The sequence below is a fragment of the Anabrus simplex genome, chromosome 7 (assembly GCF_040414725.1).
Source record: "Anabrus simplex isolate iqAnaSimp1 chromosome 7, ASM4041472v1, whole genome shotgun sequence".
Classification (NCBI taxonomy): Eukaryota; Metazoa; Arthropoda; class Insecta; order Orthoptera; family Tettigoniidae; genus Anabrus; species Anabrus simplex.
In genome coordinates this window covers 70,592,058-70,612,727 of record NC_090271.1, presented here as the reverse complement: position 1 = coordinate 70,612,727, position 20,670 = coordinate 70,592,058, and the positions used below count along the sequence as shown (strand labels likewise).

General features: G+C 39.0%; 1 protein-coding gene across 3 annotated transcripts in view; it reads left to right on the top strand.

Annotated features, from left to right (window-relative positions):
* Positions 1-20,670, top strand: part of LOC136877256 (uncharacterized) — a 158,786-nt gene that overhangs the window by 96,105 nt on the left and 42,011 nt on the right. For all 3 annotated transcript variants that reach the window (XM_067151126.1, XM_067151127.1, XM_067151125.1), the window contains exon 6: positions 7,573-7,741. In XM_067151126.1, coding sequence (XP_067007227.1) covers positions 7,573-7,741 — 169 coding nt within the window. The remainder of the gene's footprint in view (positions 1-7,572; positions 7,742-20,670) is intronic.

The window sequence follows — 20,670 nt, the reverse complement described above, 5'->3', positions numbered from 1 at the left end:
ATTGCTGGTAAAAACAGGTGGGAACAATGGCAGGATGGTACTCAGAATGAGGAGATAAAGGCTAATTTAGGAATAAACTCGATGGATGAAGCTGTACGCATAAACCGGCTTCGGTGGTGGGGTCATGTGAGGCGAATGGAGGAGGATAGGTTACCTAGGAGAATAATGGACTCTGCTGTGGAGGGTAAGAGACGTAGAGGTAGACCAAGACAACGATGGTTAGACTCGGTTTCTAACGATTTAAAGATAAGAGGTATAGAACTAAATGAGGCCACAACACTAGTTGCAAATCGAGGATTGTGGCGACGTTTAGTAAATTCACAGAGGCTTGCAGACTGAACGCTGAAAGGCATAACAGTCTATAATGATAATGTATGTATGTTTTTAGGTATGCATCCACATGTAATCTTGTACCATTGCTCTACACTCTTCTGTATGTTGATAAATCGGAGATGTATGGGTATCTCCACATCTTTGTGATTAAATGATAATTGTTTTAATAATTTTCAACAATATGTAGCTTCAAGCAAAAACAAACTTATGTGTTTAGTTTTCTTCAGTTTTATGTTACAGGCCTAATGTGCTTATTAGCCTACATTGTGATCTGTAAGGAACCTGCTTACGGAAAACTTATATGCATCAAATAGTTACTCTTTTCATGCGATCAGTATTCAGATATTTTAATCATCAACTTAAATATCTCTGTTATGCCTAATGACTGAGATCTGTGTGAAAATATCTCACTTTCCCACTCTGCTCCGTACTCGCTTACCCAGCGCTCCATCTACTGAGATATATTTAAGACATGACAGTCGCCGGTTCAACTTTCTTCAAAGATGGCAGCATATTAGCCACTCTGTATTTTATTCTTGCTTCTTGTTGTGGACTTTTGAAGAAAAGTAATTAATTTATGATAACATCAATTTTATATAACTGTTTCAAAATATACAGAATTCCAGTTTTGAATTTCAACCAATAACAATCAGGAAATGATCCTACCATTCGTCATGTATGGTTTTGTGAGGTACAGTAGTGCACCTGGGGGTCTGAAGTAGTCAGTCCGAGCGAATTTGGCGGAAGCGCAGGCCGTGATCTTTATCAGCCAAATAATAGTATAATAATTGTTCACTGTACAACAATGAGCCTATGGAACACACAGGGTATGAAGAGATCTTCTGTAAGAAAGTGGAGTAACATGGTCCTCTCACTAATGGTCATCATTGCGTAGGTTTGATATTGAACATATTATTTTCACAGAAGCTGAAATAGATCTGCCTATCAATAACTGTTACAAACGTATAAATAGATCATCAAACAGAAACAAGATTATTGTTGTCATAACCTTAATCCAGTCCGCACTGGGTAAGAATTATACTAGCAAATGTTTCACTCAGCTCCATGTGGAAAACAGAAAAATAATCACCTCAATTAAAATACTACTCAGTTTTCCATAAACAGCAAAGGTAACTTCAGCAGTAATATTCTCTCTCGTCAGAGTAAACTCATTTTCTATGTATATAGCTGTTTAAATTTTTCAACTTTTAAAGATTGAAGATATGATCGATCCTCCACAGTTCACCTCACCATTTGCAATTTGTATCTTAATTAAAGCGAGAAAAATTCAGACATGCTATTCATGTTATGTAATGAATGATACCACAGTGGGATTAATGGAGACAATTTTTTGTTTTGAGAAAATGAGGTTAATATGTTACTTTCATGCGCGCGATTCAAATTGACAAATTTGTTGGAAAGGGAAGGGAATTAAAGTAAAGTGGTGGTTTATGATAGAGAATGAACTATTTTCTCATTCAACTCTTGCAGCATTGTCCATTTCTCATACAGGCAATATCCACAATTTGTTTATTAAGCAGTCATAATAGCACACAGCAGTTTGACACGTGTCAGTCAAGGAATGCACTCCATATGTCTGCTTCTACAATTTTGACCATTTTGGTCCAATTGGTCCATATTGACTGTTACAATTAGTGTTAATGATCCATTGCATACGTTAATATAGATATCCTGAGATCAGGTTTCACCATTGATTTCACAGTTTGATTCAAAACTGATAAGATCAGCTATTGCTACCTGATCATGATAATGATTTATGTGCCTGCAGAGAATTATTTTAATAACTTACATAACCTCAAGGACATTACTATTATAGGTCTTCTAGTGGGATGCAGTCGATCAATTCCAACATTCTTCTGTGACTTTTGTATCTGCTACAATATAAGTAAACAAGCAGCTCAAGTTGTAGGTATATTGGCACTGAAGGAATCCCTTCAGATTCTGAGAAATTGTGTATACGGTCTTCATTAGTAGACTACATAAATCTCATTATAAATATTTCCTCTGCAATGTAAATCATATGGTTTAATATGGTATTTTTTGTTGTAATGGCAGCCGATAAATTGGGAAGTAAACCAATTAAAACTTTCCATAAAAAAATTAAATCAACCTTGTTCTGCTGATAATGATTACAGTTTAACTTTATTGGTGAGGAGTATGGGCCAGTGCAAGTTGATTTCCATTCTTGACTTGCTGCCACATTCAGTATTATATTAGCTACATCATAGAATACCAGATTTACAGAAATTGTCATTAAATACTGCGTTAAGAATTTGAAGGTAAAAATCACCCCAATAGTGACATCAATCTGGGACCAACTCAAAAAGAAGAACATCAAGGAAATAAAAAATTAAAAGCAAGATCCCTGAAAATAGCCTTATGTACACCAAGTGGCCAAAAGTCGCGGGAAGGGGTGTTCCATTAGAAAATGTGCCGTGTATGACCCCTGAGCGTTGCCGCTAGCTGTGGTGTAGCTGAGCGGTCAGTCACAGACCAGTGTCGTGAAGATGGCAACAAATCGCGAGTTAACCAACTTTAAATGTGGGATGATCGACGGCGCATGGGTCATAGCATTGCGGAGATAACATGCGGATTTATGTGTCCGAGGTCAACAGTGTCGAGGGTGGATCTTCAGTATCGCAGATAGAATGTTACCACATGCGTAAACCGCTGTGCAGGAAGACTACTGGTGTTTAACGAATGGATGTCATGTTGCCTCCGCAGAACCATACTGGGCGCTCAACGGTCTACTGTGAGTCAGATCACCGCCTAGTTGAATGTTGGGAGTCAGGAACCCATTTTTTGCAGGACTCTAAGGAGGCAACTGCTCCGCATAGAATTCACCAGTCGACGACCAACTCATGCCCCTTTGATGACACCTCGACATAGAGCTCAACAACGTGCATAGGCCCGCGGACATCGGCAGTGGACCATGGAACAGTGGTGGCATGTGGTATGGTCCGATGAATCCTGGTTCCAGTTGTATCGAGCTTATAGGCGCATGAGAGTGTGGCGTGTGCCCCATGAAGCTTTGGATCCTGCATGTCAACAAGGTTGTGTCCAGGCGGTAGGTGGTTCTTTTCTGGTCTCCACGAACCTACTACGCTGGCGTAGCAGGGGGAGAGGTGATACTCCCACGTGGCGCTTCTCAGGTGGCGGAAAGGTGGATCCTAACCGGCTTGCCGGCGGACTTGAGGGAAATAAAATACCTCTCGCAGACCAAACACACTACCCCTGTGGGTGGGGGACGCAGACGAAGAATACACCTACGGTATCCGCTGCCTGTCGTAAGAGGTGACTAGAAGGGGCGACTAATGGATGATTGTCTTGGAACCATGAAACCACTTGTGATTAGTACCACCATGTGGAGAATATCATGGGTCGCTTTTACTTGCGCGTAGTACAACTATATTAGGTACTGAATAGGTTTGTGATTAGTAGCACACAAGAGCACCGTGTGGTCGGTTTTTGCAGTACCTGTGACTAGTACCACCGTATGAGTGGGACCATGGGATGATAGTTACCATAGTTCTGCCTTGCCTATGATTAGTACCCACTATATGAGGAACACCACGGGATAATACGAGTCCCCGTAGTACTCTTACGTGATGAACGCCATAGGTTTGCGTTGCCTGTAAATGGCGCCGCAAAGTGCGAAAAACCATAGGTCTGTATTATATGTCGCATTTCATAACCTGTGAGTAGTGCCATTGTGTGTGGAATACTGCGAGTCTATGCTACTTTTGATTCGTACCGCAACATGACAAATACCATGGTTCTACTTTCCTACCGATAATTACTGTTATGAGGGGCCGATAACTTGGATTTTGCACCCCCTATAGACTGCAAGCATCATCGATTCAGTGTTATGCTCTAGCAGCAGTCCCTTGGTCAGTAATCCTATTGTTTTACGTCAGTTTCTGTGAATGTAAGGCATTGTGGGTCGCATCCACTGATTGTTTTAAATTCATGTTCATCCATTCATTCTTCGTCCTCACGTTTTGAATTGTGGTCAGTGGAGAATTTTGGACTTTTAATTTGTCATTCAATTTTGTCTCATTTCATACCATTAGGGGCCTATGACCTTGATGTTAGACCCCTTTAAACAACAAGCATCATCATCATTTATTCTGGTCTGGGCGGCATTCTCATGGTCGCAAGTAGGCCCCATTGTCCGGTTGCAGGGATCGCTGACAGGTGCATGTTATGTGGACATTCTTTCAGACCATCTGCAACCCTTTCTGGCGCTAGAGTACCCTGATGTAGATGCTGTGTTTCAGCAGGACAATGCACCATGTGACCACTCTGTGGTGGCACTAAGGTGGTTAGAGGAGGACTCCAGTGAAGTTACGACTATGGATTGGCTCTCCAGATCCCCCGATCTTCATCCAATCAAGCATTTATAGAATGCTGTCAATGCTGGTGTACGCTCCACGAACCCCACACCAACTAACAGTGGAAAATGCATGGGGCCAGATTCTTCCAGAACGATTTCAACACCTTGTAGAGTCGATGCCTTGCAGTTTTGCTGCCATTTTGAGGGCTCGCGGAGGAGCAACGCGTTATTAACATCACATACAGTGTCTTCCCATGACTTTTGGCCACTCAGTGTATTTCTAAGTCTACATCCTCACACCTGGCATATGTACTCGCCAGAGATTCCTTCTACATTGAGGATTTGAGATATTCCTACCATCAACAGCATACCAGAGTCTGCTCCATAAAATGCAAGGAAAAAGAGAGGAAATATTTTCTGAGAATGGATAAAAGCTAATTATGCATTGACACACATCATGACACGCTTTGCGGTTCATGGTTGACATGCAAGCGCAGAGAAATGTCTCTGGCGAAATTCTGTGAAAGTGCTTAAGATTTAAGATTATTTACCCTACTGTACTTATGCACATTGTGCAAAATTAAATTAAATTTAAATTGAATTGGAATGATTAGCAGTGAAGGTTGGGTTGAAAATTTCTTTAGAGAAAACAGAAATGATGCAATCTTTTCGATTTGACACTTCACATATTATGTTAAATAATACTCATAATAAATATCCTTGTGAGATTATAACTTGGAATGCTGATGAGAAATCGTCCATAGATAGTAGAACTCAAAAATTGAGACGAGCACAACAAATTACCTGGGCGAGTTACAAGAAACAGTCTCTTGCGATTAATGCTAAATTTCAACATTATTACTTGTTGTTAAGCCAAGTGAAACATTATTTAAACTGAATACCCATTCAACAATAAACTGCAGAAAGTTGATAGAAAAATTCTTCAGACAATTCATAATTTAAAAAAACAAAACAGATTGATGGCCAGTGGAGACTTTTGCCAAAATTCAGTACTTTACAAGGAACGTGAATCGTTCATTGACATGATGCGAAAATGGAGGATTGCATGATGCGAAAATGGAGGATTGCATTCTTTGGAACATACACTGCTTACCAAATACTAGACTCCTGAAACAACTTTTTGATTTCTTTTTAAATAGTAAAACAAAAAAAACACATGGTTTAAAGAAATGAAAATGGACTTAGATGAATTGAAAATTACTAAAGATCAGATTGAAAATAGAGAAGAGAAACGGATTCTAAATAACACGGATTCTAAATAACAAGTACACAAGACTATCACAAAAAATATTGCAGCATATTGTTGTATTAATTTTTTAAAATTATTTTTTAAATTTTTTTATGTGATCTTCTGTAACTTTAAATTTGAACATTCAATCAGCCACTCGTTTTGACGCAAGAGCGATAACAGGTATAACTTGAAAACAATATTCTCTCGCCCATGGGTAACCAATGCAGATATCGAGCTTGAATAATTGTTGTTGTTGTTGGTATTATTATTATTATTATTATTATTATTATTATTATTATTATTATTATTATTATTATTATTATTATTATTTGGCCTGTTACCATTTCTTGATGGATGCAGTACTTTTGTATCCATCTCTTGGCCCAGGCCAGATCAAAGTGTACCTTCCACCGAAGTCCCAGTCTCATCCATGGCTGTGACAGTATAGAAGCTGCTAGCGTATGGGTGGTGCTGAGTAATGACATTTGGAGCACAACTAGTGTCTGTGTTATGAAAAGTGTTGCTCATAGGATCAGTCGTGCTGCAGTAGCACCTTCTGGTCCAGTGAGGAAAGCAATGGCAAACTACCTCACTCCTCATCTTGCCTAGTACGCCTCATTTGGGGTCTGCCATTGGTTTTTGCAGTTTCCCTATAACTGCATAGCCTTTGGTGGTGTTATTTGAGGATCCAACCAGCCTCTGGGCTGATGACCTAGCAGACAGATTATTATTATTATTATTATTATTATTATTATTATTATTATTATTATTATTATTATTATTATTATTACATCATGTGCACATACGATATGATCGCATTGTTCTTGAGGTTATATCATGAAATGTGCACTGTATATAGACATTTATATCAGCTCAGTTAATGTAAATACCTGTAAATTAATATTATAATTTATTCTTACCTGTATACTGTATATAAATTGTAATCCATAATAGTGAAACACACTGTAACTTCCAGAATGGTAATAGGCACAAAAACGATTGAGAATATTCTATACATTATAACCGATGTAGTAGACACTCCAGAATTTTCACGAAGATGTATTTTGTAATGTAACTTTCTAGAACCCTTGCCAGGCTCGTGTATATAAAGAGAGACGATCTTGACGGTAAAAGTCAGTTAATGTTTGGAAGTTATTGGTTGACGAGGTGTTATTCAGTAGTGACATGTTGTAGTTGTAGTCTCCATTTTGAAGTGACATGCTTGACGCAGTCATCTTGCTTCAACTGTGTTTCAAAGTTGTAATCTCCATGTGCAATTTCTACTACCATGTGTAATTTGTACTTCAATTTCCCTTTTTTCAACCTTCAAATTGTTCTTGAACCTTTCTCATTGTTCCTCCAAATCATATCATATTCTCAGAATCATCAGACAATAATGTTATTTTCAGTCTTGTTCTACCATATTATGCTGCTTTTGCTGCCCCTGTGATACCATCAATTACAGTTATAAACAGTATAGATGACAGAGAACTTCACTGTTTTGTTCCTTTCCAATTTCAATCAATCATATCGTGCACATTTGTTTCTTGACACAACTGCAGCATTTATAAAATGGGGCTTCTACTATTTTTAGCTAATGACTAGATTTTAACGTATTTGTTGTTTACAGTTGCCCGCTGATCTCCAACAAAAGGTACTGTCATACATATGTGGGAAACGACGTACATCAGATGGTAGTGCTGTGCCCATCAGGCTTGAGATGCGAACTATCAAAGTACCTGTTTCTACTTCTCCTCCTTCCTCTATGGTGTACTCAGTCAACAAAACAGATGTTGTGGGTGAGTGCTAAACTATAATGAAACAAACTGTTAAGTTTTTCTTTCTTTGTAAAATTATCAGCTCAGAAGTTGTTTGGAGCTGCAAGAAATAAAATTGTATGCTAAGTGGCTTAGAGATATCCCCAAAATCCTAGACAGTGCTATGTTTAGACATGTTTGGCTAGATGAAAATTAAGTAGGCCTATCAAAAATTCAGTTCCCAGAAGGGAAACTTCATTTACTTAAATTGATTGGGAATATTAAATTATTCAAGCTCTTAGGCTTTTTCTATCTTGAAATTACAGACATTTCACCCCAATGTGGCAGTAGGCGAGAAGTTGTATCTTAGTGGCGCACTAGCTGCCAGCGTCTTGGAAAGGTATGATAATCCAACTGACAAGCCCTGTCACTCTGGGGTGAAATGCTGGTAATTTCACAATTGAAGAGTCCTAACGAGTTTGAATACTTCAATATTCGCAATCAGTAAAATTGTATTACTGCATTTACTTGCATATAAGACCCTTCCCCATTTTTTTGGTCAGGGAAAAGAAAAATAATTTTTGCCGCCGCATATTAGACCCAAAATACAGGTAACTAACAATGTGTGTTTACTACAGAGTTGTTTTTACTATGCATTATATAATGGGAAATGATCAGGTTATTGATATATTCGACACGGTATTCTGCGGATATTCTTGCAGTAAATACCGAGAGTGTACGGTACTAATTACTGTTACCGTCGTTTGCTTTGGCCGGTATTCATCAACGCGAGCAAATGCTTTCATCTTAGTTTAAAGCTACGTAAACTGAGATAACAGTTAGTTTGGATTCACCAGCAACATTATCTCGGCTGACTGACATTATCTCGGTTTAAAATTTTACCGGAGATTGGTTGGCCAGTGAAATGGGAGATCGCAGCTCGTAGACAGCTGGAATATCTAATTGAAAGAGAAAATCACTGCGACGAGTAATATGATCAAGATTATGCAGGTATATCCTAGGTGGATAAAAGAACGTGCGACATATTTCAAGGACTACGACGATACTAATTTTTCGGACACATATTAGGTTATCTAAAGCTTCGACACTGTCATTGTTATCTATGAATGAACATAACCTGGAATTCCCAACACATAAGTAGCCCTGAGATTAATTCTTGATTATTGCTTATATCTAGTACAGTACACAACTGGGTGACTTTTTAATGAAGAATTAAGGAATACTGCCTTATTTTTTGAGTGAAATATGCAGTGTGTAGGCAATAATTTGTTTTATTCTCTATGTTGTTAATGCTTTCTGCCACCAAATTCAATAACAAATCACTCTTTTGGAAAGTCATGTTAGGCTCAGTTCTTCATTTCTGCTCAATAGTTGACATAATTAATGCAAATTATTTGCAAACCCCGAATGGAATCAAAAACTTGTATAAATTTCGATAGTGACAGCAGCAAGTAGTCGATTGTTTTCCGTGCATCATTTTGAAAAATTTACGGTTGAAATTCAGATTGAAAACTAAAACTGAATTTTGGTAAACCGAGATAATAAATTCTGTAGTGAATACAAAAGTGAGCGTTATCCGAGATCATGACATTATCCAAATTTTGGAAATCTAAAATAACAGCAAAAGTAGCTGACGTTGGTGAATACAAACCTTTGTGGGTGACAATACAAGAATAACTCTGAAATCCCTGCCCCAAGGCTGCTTTCCAAGCCAGCCAGTCACCTTGAGCCATCCCTCTCACTCTTGTTTTCGTCAGTACGCTTTATCAGGCAGTGGTCGTTCAGTCAAATTACAGTAACCCGCTGTTAGGTGGGGAAAGTTGTAATTAGTTGAATACTACTGTGAGTGGTAACGTTAATACCAGTAAACGTTAAAGTAATTCTGCTTCTTTTAAACTAAATGTTCTTATGTTTGCTGATAAGAATGGTGTGCAGGATGCCGCCCATGAATTCGCTGTTCAACCAAACATGATCAGATATTGGCGAAAACAACAACAACAAGAAAAACAAAAAAAGTTAGATCTTTTTTGTGGACTGCAAATGGGTAAATATTCTGAATTGGATAAGGTGTTGGTGTGGGTACAGGAAACCAGGAACAACGGCAACAGCGTGTCTCATGAAATGTTACAAATTAAGCCTAAGGCACATGAAATCGCAAAGAGTTACGGCATTGGTGGAAACAAGTTTAAGCAAGCAGAGGTTGGACATGTGTTTCATGCGAAGAAACAACCTGGCTTTACGGATCCGTATGTCATTGTGTCAGTGGCTGCGGGAGGATTACATGGATAAAGTGTTAGAATTCCATCAGTTCGTGTCTCGACAACGGCAAGAACACCAGTTTATCCTCTTGTAGACAGGAAACTCGGACCAGACTCCGGTTTATTTTGATATGCTGAGATGCTCCACTATTAATGCCAAAGGAGCCTCAAGTATACTCTCTAAATCCACGGGAGCTGAGAAATTGCGCTGTGCAGTAACGCTAGCAATTACAGCTGGTGGAAGGAAACTTTCTCTGTATGCTATATTTAAAAGAAAAACCTTGCCCGAGGACAACTTTCCCTGTTCATGAGAAGGGGTGGATGGTGGCAGATTTGATGGTAGACTGGTTGCACACCGTGTGGTTTTGCCGCCTGGGAGATTTGCTGCAGAAGAAGGCACTGCTCATGCTGTACAGTTTCTGAGGTCACCTTGTTGATACCATAAAAGACAAGATGCTGGAAATGAACACCCACGCCGTAGTCATTTCGGGGAATTAACTTCTATCCTTCAGCCACTTGATGTCTCCGTCAACAAGCCTTTAAAAAGACCACATGAGGTTTTTTTTATGTCGATTGGATGGTACCTGGAAACAACTCATTGACAAAAGGTGGGAAAGAAAACAAACTGTCTGTTGAAACAGTGTGCGAGTGGATAGTTCGAGCTTAGGGGCTCATCATGCCAGAAATTTATGAACGAAGTTTCAAGAAAACTGGAATTTTGTGCGCCTTGGATTGATCGGAAGATGATGCCATGTGGGAAACAAACGATCCTGCAGATGTAACCAGTTCAGAAGACAGTTCAGACAGTAACGATGGCAACAATTATGGAGACCTTCATGACAGTGATGAATGAAATGTAACAACAGGTAAATGCAGGTTATTCTTATTTTAAAACTTTCTCCCCTAATAATAATGTATCTACTTTTAATTATAAAAGAAGAATATCCATAATGGTATTTTCAGTTTATTTCAGACACAGTGTACGTGAAATTAGGCCCACCCTACCATGCATGGATACTTGCAGCAATTGCGCAGTGTTCTCCCCAGAAATTTTCGTCAGTCGGATGGCAGGGATAAGTAACCGGGCTGGGAATACTACGTAAAAATTCAATTTATTCCCCTCAGGGCATTAACAATAATATCAGACAAGTAAGCATTAACTGCAATATGGAACTATTTTGGTGTTATCACAAATAAAACTTAAGAGAATATTTACAACTTCTAGTGTTCTTTCATAATCATGAAACAGCAGGCTTTGGCCTAGAGTACCGTGCGGCTTTGCGACGTCATGCGGATAGTGTTTGGATGCGATTCCACACTGATCCAGACAACACTCGCGCACGATACGTGATAGTCACGATAACCATTTAAACTTTGATGTAATTGATGCACTTATGCTCACGCTAATGATCTGTCATTTAAATAAACAGTTCTACAGTGATTACTTTTCAATTTGGAGTACTCATTGACACAGATATGTATTATTATGTAACTAGCACACATCTAGATTATATTAGCTGGGCGGCCTGTAAAACGGTAGGGCGGTGCGCCCATGAAAAAGGTCCTAGGGAGAACACTGTTGTGGTAGATTTATATCAGGCTAATATTGTATAATGGTCCACAATTGTATTTTTTGAAACCTGGATAATACATTTTCTGTTTGGAAGTATATTTTTGAGGATGTTTGTATGTATAGTTATTTAATGGATATTTTGATACTCCCTTAATTTTGAAGATGTGCACATATAAAACCCTCCTAGATTTTTCAGCATTCAAAATAGGATGAGAAACAGGTCTTATATGCGAGTAAATATGGCGTTGTTTTCTCGTAGTAACTTAATTAAGATTTAACTTCAATTCTCATGTTTCAATTAACCTGTTGTAATTAGGGTACACCTAAGTACAGTTTAGAATTGTAGTCTAGTTATTTTATTAGATAGTGTCTTGCTTCCTTTATTCCTGTGTAATCATTTTTATATTTCAGCATTTAACAGCAGTTTCCATTTCTGGAACATAGTATAATACCAATATAAATGGTCTGTTATTGGAGATTATAAATTTTCCAGCTAACTCATTCCTGGTTATTAATAATCTTGACCATGATGGTCGGGATTGGATCCATATTGACTTAGTAACGATAAATATGTTGGAAGATGGTCCGCCTAGTCAATACTATTTAGTATTTAGTATTGACTAGGCGGACCATCTTCCAACATATTTACTGTCATTCCTGGTTGCCAGCGTTTCGTCCCCGTGTGCTAAGTTGGGCTCATCAGTTGGTACTTAGCACACTCACCAAGACGCATGGCTAATGCATACCTTGGAGGCCACTGCGTAAGCTACTTGGAGCCACCAGCAGTGTCAGTGCACTTGAGAGACTTCGTCTCATTACCAAAAATTGATGCCTACTTGGCCATCAGATGATATGGACGACATAGTATGTTAAAATAATCGGTGGCAGCGGCGGCTTTAATTCGTTTCCGAGTAATTTTAACTCCTTCCAATAAATTCACTTCTGTCTGTGGATGTACTTTCAGTGGTTGAACAGACCAATTCTAGCATGGAATAAGCGTCCGCACAGATTGCACAGAATTGTTGGAGGAGGGCGTGGTTGTGCTGTATGGAGTTTTTGAGCTTCCCTCCTGGCCTCTTCACATCTGCGTCATTCTCCTTCAAACAGATTGACAGCAGCAGGGATGGTCTGGCGCCAAATTGTACGGTCGTGAACAAACGTGTCCCGGGTTTGTGGCTTTAGACCGGCCATCTTCGTAGTGTGTTTCAACTGGTGCTTGTAGTGTCTCATGGGGACTCCGCGAGGTCTTATGCCGGAACAAAGTTCACCATACAGGATTTGGCATGGAAATCTGGTACCGGTATCACTCATCTGACGGACATGGCCAGTCCATCTAACCTGATGGCGATTGATGGATGATTCTATGCTTTTGGAATGCACTTTCTCAAGAACAGCAATGTTGGTGACGTGGCCTTCCCTTTTGATCCTAAGGATGGATCAAAATTTTTGTTGGTAGAAACGCTCAAGCTTTTTCAAGTCACGTCGGTAAAAGGTCCAAGTTTCACAACCATACAGCGATGTTGTGATGACAACAGCGTGGTACACCATGCGTTTCGTCTTTGCGGTCAGGTCTTTATTCTTGAACACCCAGTGTGATAGTCATCCAAATACTGCATAGGCAGCACCAATTCTCTTCTCCACAACTTGCTCACAGTTACAACGCACAGATAGGATACTACCCAAGTACGAAAAGTGGTCTACCTGATCCAGTGGAGTATCTGAGATGGAGATGTTGAAATGTGGAAGGATTGTGCCAGGACCTTGGTCTTTTGAACGTTAATGGTGAGACCAAAATGATCACGTGCACTCTTGTAGCAGTTAACTTACTGTTGCAATTCCTCTGGTGTGAGTGTAGGTGATGCAGCAGCAGCATCGTCTGCATACAGCATTTTGGTTACCTTTGTAACCTGGGTGAGCCTACGGGAGCGAACTCTTGTTAGGTTGGAAATCCCTCCATCGAAACAATACTTAACCTCCACACTTGGGTTATTCGTAGAAGATTCATGTAGCATGGCAGCCAAATATAATGTAAATAGTGTTGGAGCAAGCACACACCCCTGTTTCAGTCCATAAGTAATCGGAAATTCATCCGAGATCCTATTCTGATGGCAAACCTATCTGGTCATGCCATCACTGGAGCGTCAGATTCATTGGCTGAATGGTCAGCGTACTGGCCTTCGGTTCAGAGGGTCCCGGGTTCGATTCCCGGTCAGGTCGGGGATTTTAACCTTCATTGGTTAATTCCAATGGCTCGGGGGCTGAGTGTTTGTGCTGTCCCCAACATCCCTGCAACTCACACACCGCACATAACACTATCCTCCACCGCAATAACATGCAGTTACCTACACATGGCAGATGCCACCCACCCTCATCGGAGGGTGTGCCTTACAAGGGCTGCACTCAGCTAGAAATAGCCACATGAAATGGATGGATCACTGGAGCGCCTGAACCAGATCAACAAAACACTGAGGACAGCCGAATTGTTTCGGAACCACCCACATAGGAGGTCTTGGGACAATCAAATGGCTTTTCCAGGTCATAAATGACTAAGAAGAGAGGTTTCTGTTGCTCTCTGCATTTTTCCTGAAGTTACCTTGCAGAGATCAGATCACTTGTGCCTCTGGAAGTTCAAAACCCACACTGGGACTCTGGGAGGACTCTCCAAGATAACCTGGAGGCAGTCAAGCAGAATTTTTGCGAGAATTTTACCTACAATGGATAGTAGTGATATACTGCGATAGTTACCACAAACACTGCGATCACCTTTTTTGAAAATTGTGATGATAGTGGCATTTTTTAGTTCGCTGGATACTTCTGACTTCCCAAATTTTGAGGATGAGAATGAAAATCCTAGTTTTGAGTAATTGACCACCAGCTTGAATTAACTCCAGAGGGATGTTATCTGGGCCAGGTGCCTTTCTGGGTCTCAGACGATTGAGAGCTGCACTGAATTCGTGGTAAGTTGGCAGAATTGCCATCCGTGGCTGTTCGGGCTGTTGAGGCACATCACAAAGAAAGTCTTCAGCAGTGGAAGGACGAATTAGAAAGGTGGAGAAATGCTCCTTCCAATGCTCCAGGATTTCATGGCTGTCAGTAAGAGTGGTAGAATTGTCAGAAATTTTCAGTGCACCTGTACAAGAGCGAGATGGACCATACAGTTCTTTTATTCCTGCGTAAAAGTTTTTCAGGTCCTGAACATCAGATAGCTTCTGAAGTTCTGGAGCTTTCTGTTGCCACTAAGTATTCTTAATTTCTCTTATCTTTGTCTGACACATTCTTTTGAGTTCTAAAAAATGTGCTTTCTTTGTGTTGGAGGAGGGCTTTTGAAGGTGGGATAGATAGGTCCCCCCCCCCCCCCTTTTTTTTTTTTTTTTCATTAATGAGAGAAAATTTCCTCATGGTTGTCGTCAAACCAGTTTTGTCTTTTCTGCTTTACAAGACCACTGGTTTCCTCGGCTGACTTCGTGATTATCTTCTGCAAAGTAGCCCATTCTTGGTGAACGTCATTTGTTGTAACTGGATTAACTGTTAAGTGTACATTGATCATGTTCTGAAATTCTGTGGCAAAGGATTCAAACTGAAGTTTGAAAGTGTTAAACTTTCTTCTGGTCAAGATTTGGAGATGCCTAGGTGGGTTAGGGCATTTTACGCCCTTACGTTAATAATAATAATAATAATAATAATAATAATAATAATAATAATAATAATAATAATAATAATAATAATAATAATCTGTATGTGTATTCAGTTGGAACTACATTTGTATTTTTTCAGTTGCACTGTTATTATTGTTATTTTGTAATTAGGATACGCCCAAGTAGTACTGTAGTTATTAGTATCTTGTTTGCCTTATTGCGTAATCCTTGAGTAGTGTGCAGCAGTACATGAGAGTTTGAGGGAGATAATTAGGATTTTAACGGAGGACAGGAATGAAGGTAGGTCTCATTCATATGTATGTGGTACAGTTGGTAGACAAGGAGGGGAAGGACAGGGAGAAGTTGTGGAAGACAGGTGTGCTATTGTTTCAAGGGGAAGGAAATTGAGGGCCAAAGAGGGTCAGAGGCAGAGTTCGGGAGAGGTGCCAATGAGTAATCAGTGTAAGTCACTGCTGGTAGAAACCAGAGAGAAGATAAGGAACAGGGAAGATTCTGCAGCCATCAGGGAAAATAAGGGAGACCAGGAGCGAAGGGGGTCTATTGCGATGGGTAAATTTGAATGAGGTTCTGATCATGGGAGACTCCATTGTTAAGCAAATGGTAGAAAATGAGTGGTGGAAAGGAAACAGGGACAGGAAATGGTCCCAAAAGGAGGAAGAACCTACAATTGGTCAAAGGCATTAGGATGCAGAAGGCAACGGGAAACCACTGCATTAAAGATCCTGAAGGATTTCCCTTTAAGTTCATATGGCATGGCTCTGTTTAACATAAAATTATTATCCAGAGTTTCTGTTCCTCCATTCGGATCACTTGGGGGGGGGAATGCTTTGAATGCTGCTATGACTGGAAAGCCCGGCAGTTTTGGAAAGATCGAACTGTACGACAACAAAGTTTGAATTGAAGGACATACAAAGATGGCACAACTGCACTTCAGAAGATGCTTTCCATGCTGCAGAATCACGTTCGGAGCTGGCTATGTGGACCGCCAACCTCCACTAGAAGGCGCCTCAAGAAGGAGAAGAAAGGAAACTAGGGTAGAGTATAATCCAGGAACTATTACTAAAGCATCTTTGACAGTCATAATTCTCCAAAATCATCATCATTGAACCCTTCCAGCATGCTGGGTAGGGTGGTTGCAAATAAGCCCTCTCCAATGCTGTCTGTCCAGAAATGTTCTATTGCTCATGACAAATTCTGCTCTCCATGTCTTCCCCACTTGGTCTATCCAACTTTGTCGTGGTCTTCCAACGGGTCCTCTGCGTGTTAGTCTTTTTTCCGTGTAAGCCCGTGGTATTCTTGTTCTATTCATTCTTTTAACATGCCCAGACAGTTTGTCTGGATGAGCTTAATTTTTCCTCCATAGATTCAGTTAATCCTAAATGTAATTCGGAATTTGAAACAAACATGTTAATATATCTTAAGAATAAACTTTATACCTCCCAAGTTACACAAGTCAGTTGTATAGAATCGGAACAAGTATTATGAAATTTCTGTATGAATTATATTGAGCATACTTGTAGATGGGAGTTGTACTTCGACATGTGTGTGTCTGTGAACTCTTCAGAAAACTACTATACATATAGTTATCCATGAGTAAACACTGTAGAGGAGAGATTTTTATCAAATCTGTGTAAAGTTTGTCCCTGTGCCTTGTTTCCTGTGACAGAGAAGACTAAATTTAGAGGGAACTGGCCTCTGTTTAAGAATGAATGGTATGTCGGAACTTCCAAATCTATTCTTGGAATAAAGCACTTTATTCTTGAAGCTGAGCCCATCAGAATTTCTACATGTACAATATTTTTGTCTAGCTTTACCACAGTCAAACTCATTCCATAGCACAAACGAGCATTAGCATTTACTTTAGATTGTAAAGAAGAATATTAGAAAGCATCTAACTTTTATGTCTATCTTGGAAGGTGGTATGCTTAAAGGTTAAAGGGAGTTAAGAAAACTATATGTACTGCTTCATAAACATCCTCACGTTCTGCATAATCGGTTGTAATTTGTTATTTTGTCACTTTTCAGAATGTTCATAACCCATTGATTGATGTTAATTTGTCCCGCTACTTTTGGAAAAGAAATTGAATTTTCATTTGGATGTGAAGAAAAAAAATCAAATATTTTTTAGAATTTGGTTTTATGAAATGAACTCGCATAATCACATGGAATTCTTGTATTTACTTTAAGTCGTAACTTGATCAGTGATTGACAGCAATCTCTGTTTATTGTTATGGCCCAAACAATATGGCCGTCACACATGTCCGTTGGCTTCAAATGTTGGGAGAAGGAGGAGGGTTAGGAGAAGGTGGTAGTTTTTACGTTGGTACCAACATTGTAAGGCTAGCAGAAATATGTACCACTGTCATATTACTGAAAGACTTTAAATATTTGTTCAATGTTCAGGCATTAATTAAAACTTTACTGCAATTTGGAAAAGATAATAATAATAATAATAATAATAATAATAATAATAATAATAATAATAATAATAATAATGTGTGAACCTGATAAAAACAGGATTATTCAAGAAGTTGGAACTGGTGGAGAATAATATTCCGAGGAAGATACTGGGACCCCAAAGAACAGAGGATGGTTCATACAGAAAGAAAGAAAGAAAGAAAACTAAGAATTATATCTAAAAATGGAAAAGATCCCAGATATTACCCAGAAGAGGAAAGCCATGTTCTTTGGACATATCTGCAGAATGGACCTGGGAAGACTGACCAGTCAGATAATAAGATTTCTTGAGATCAGGAAAACTACGGTGCGCTGGTATCAGGAGGTGAAGGAGGACCTGGAAGAAATGGGAAAACAAGGAACGGAAAATTGGCAACAGGGATGGTTGCAAGTTGAAGATAAAGGCAACGAGAGGTTTGAAAAAAGTTAGGTCCCATACCAAAAGCACCATGGACAGTAGAAAGGAAATTGCAGAGTGAAAGGATGAAAAAGAACTGGACAAGGATTAAAGCCCAGAAACAGATGAAGCTGAATTCGATTTTATGTGGTCCATAGTCGGCCAAAACGAAAGAATAATAATAATAAAACAGACTGACAAGAATCTTACTTGAGGCAACAGAAAACATCAAAACAAATAGGTGGACAATGGAAATCCGCCAAGACCTGGAAAAATCAGGAATCAAAGTGGCCGACATCGCTGACCGAACCTGCTACAGAACGAAAATCAACAAGTGGGAAGTAGAGTCAGAGAGAAACCACAAGAAGAAGACAGGAGCTAAGTGGACAGAAGAACGAAGAACCACAATGAGAGAAAAATTGAAGGCTGCCTGGCAAAGAAGGAGATGCACAACTTCTAAGTGAGCTTTGCGTGATCAGTCTTCTGGTCTTTTTTTCATCTAATAATAATAGTAATAATAATAATGTTTTCTAAAATCCTTGTAAATGGGTGTCATGAGGTCACAAAAGAATTTCCCAAGATTTTAATACAGTAATAATAATAATAATAATAATAATAATAATAATAATAATAATAATAATAATAATATATAAACAAACAAATAAATTAAGTAAATAAATAAATAAGAAAATCAGTATACATGATTACTCTTCCTATGTCACATTCACAAGCTGCAAATCTGGTACAGTAAATGAAACCTTGTTAAGATGTTTCTGCAGGGGACAAGAAAAAGGAACGTGTTAAGCGAGAGAACTTAATATGAATGTATGTACAAAAACTATCCAACAGGGATATGGAAACAATATATACAATTTTTTCAGACATGAGGGCATTTTACGTTGTGGATCTGCAGGTTTAGTGAAAACTATATCTACCATTTCTAAAGATTAGAGGAAAGTATTAAAAGGTGTGAAAAACACAAGAGAACAAATATGAAAACCTTTTCCGCTCATACTTGTAAAGTAACAGTGCACTGAAAGGTGTGAAAAACACCAGACAACAAATATGAAAACATATGCATGTGGGCAATAAAAATTCAAAGTATTATTGCAGATCACACTCTTTTGAAAACAAATGTTAGTAGAAGCTTTTTTCCGGACCAGTGGGTTATTGAACATTATTTTCTGGTCACACTCTTAGACAGTTACGCCTTTTAGTGCCGGGAGTGTCCGAGGAGAAGTTCAGCTCGCCAGATGCAGGCCTTTTGATTTGACTTCCGTAGGCGACCTACGCGTCGTGATGATGAAGACGACACATATACTCAGCCCCCGTGCCAGCGAAATTAACCAGTTATAGTAAAAATTCCCGACCCTGCCGGGAATCAAACTTGGAAATCCTGTGACCGAAGGACAGCACACTAACCATTTGGCCATAGAGCTGGACTCTTAGACAGTAAATTGGAAGTTACACTTAACCATGTGCGACTGCGAGGAATAACTTTGGCCGCCATTTTAAATCCAACAATGACCAACTTGAGTGAGCGATTTAATGTCAAAAATTTCATTTTTGGTCCGTGTTGAATCAAAATTTACATTAAGAAATATGAGTAAGTGGTTCTACCTATTCAATACCACAACATTGTGAAGTTATTAATACGTCACATATTTATTTGATCTCATTATTGGGACTGGTTTCGGCAACTATACTTGCTATCATCAGCCTAAGAAAATTGCTACAAGGCATTCTGAAAACCACACTAACATAATTTTAAAATTTATGTATGTACAACTTGTATTGGATGTTCATCATAAAACTTGTAAATTTAAAATACAAAGACTAGAATAATTCTTACAAGATACAATACAAGTCATAAATATTATACAATCTCATGAATATATAAATAGTAAATGACGTTGTCAAATTGGTTGTAGATGTTATAAAGGTTGATTACAGTAAGTTATTGAGTTTTTGTAAAAAATCTTCATAAAATATATCTTAACCCGTTAACTGGGGAGCGCGCGATACGGTAACTCTGTTCTGGTGGGGACGAATTTTTGCAACTCGAAAAATAAACAAATAAATTCAAGAAACCTTCCAAATTTTGTTATACTTGATAATAAAATGCTACGTATATCCTAATTCTGATATAGAAAGTGATTTTTTGCCTATTTGTTAATATTTGTGGGTGTTATAGTTTTGGAGCAAAAACGACCTAAGTCTCGTACTAACTTCTGTATATTACAAATATAAATTTCTTTTCGGAATGTCTATATTTTCATATTAATTTCAGGAAAATTAAAAGCCTATACACTGCAAATACACTTTATCATTAACTAATCTACAATTTCTGAAATAAATACCGCAGTTGAGAAAAATACATTTCATTCAGGGTTTGTCCGACTCGTTGGCTGAATGGTCAGCGTACTGGCCTTCGGTTCAGAGGGTCCCGAGTTCGATTCCCGGCCGGGTCGGGGATTTTAACCTTCATTGGTTAATTCCAGTGGCCCGGGGGCTGGGTGTTTGTGCTGTCCCCAACATCCCTGCAACTCACACACCACACAACACTATCCTCCACCACAATAACACGCAGTTACCTACATATGGCAGAT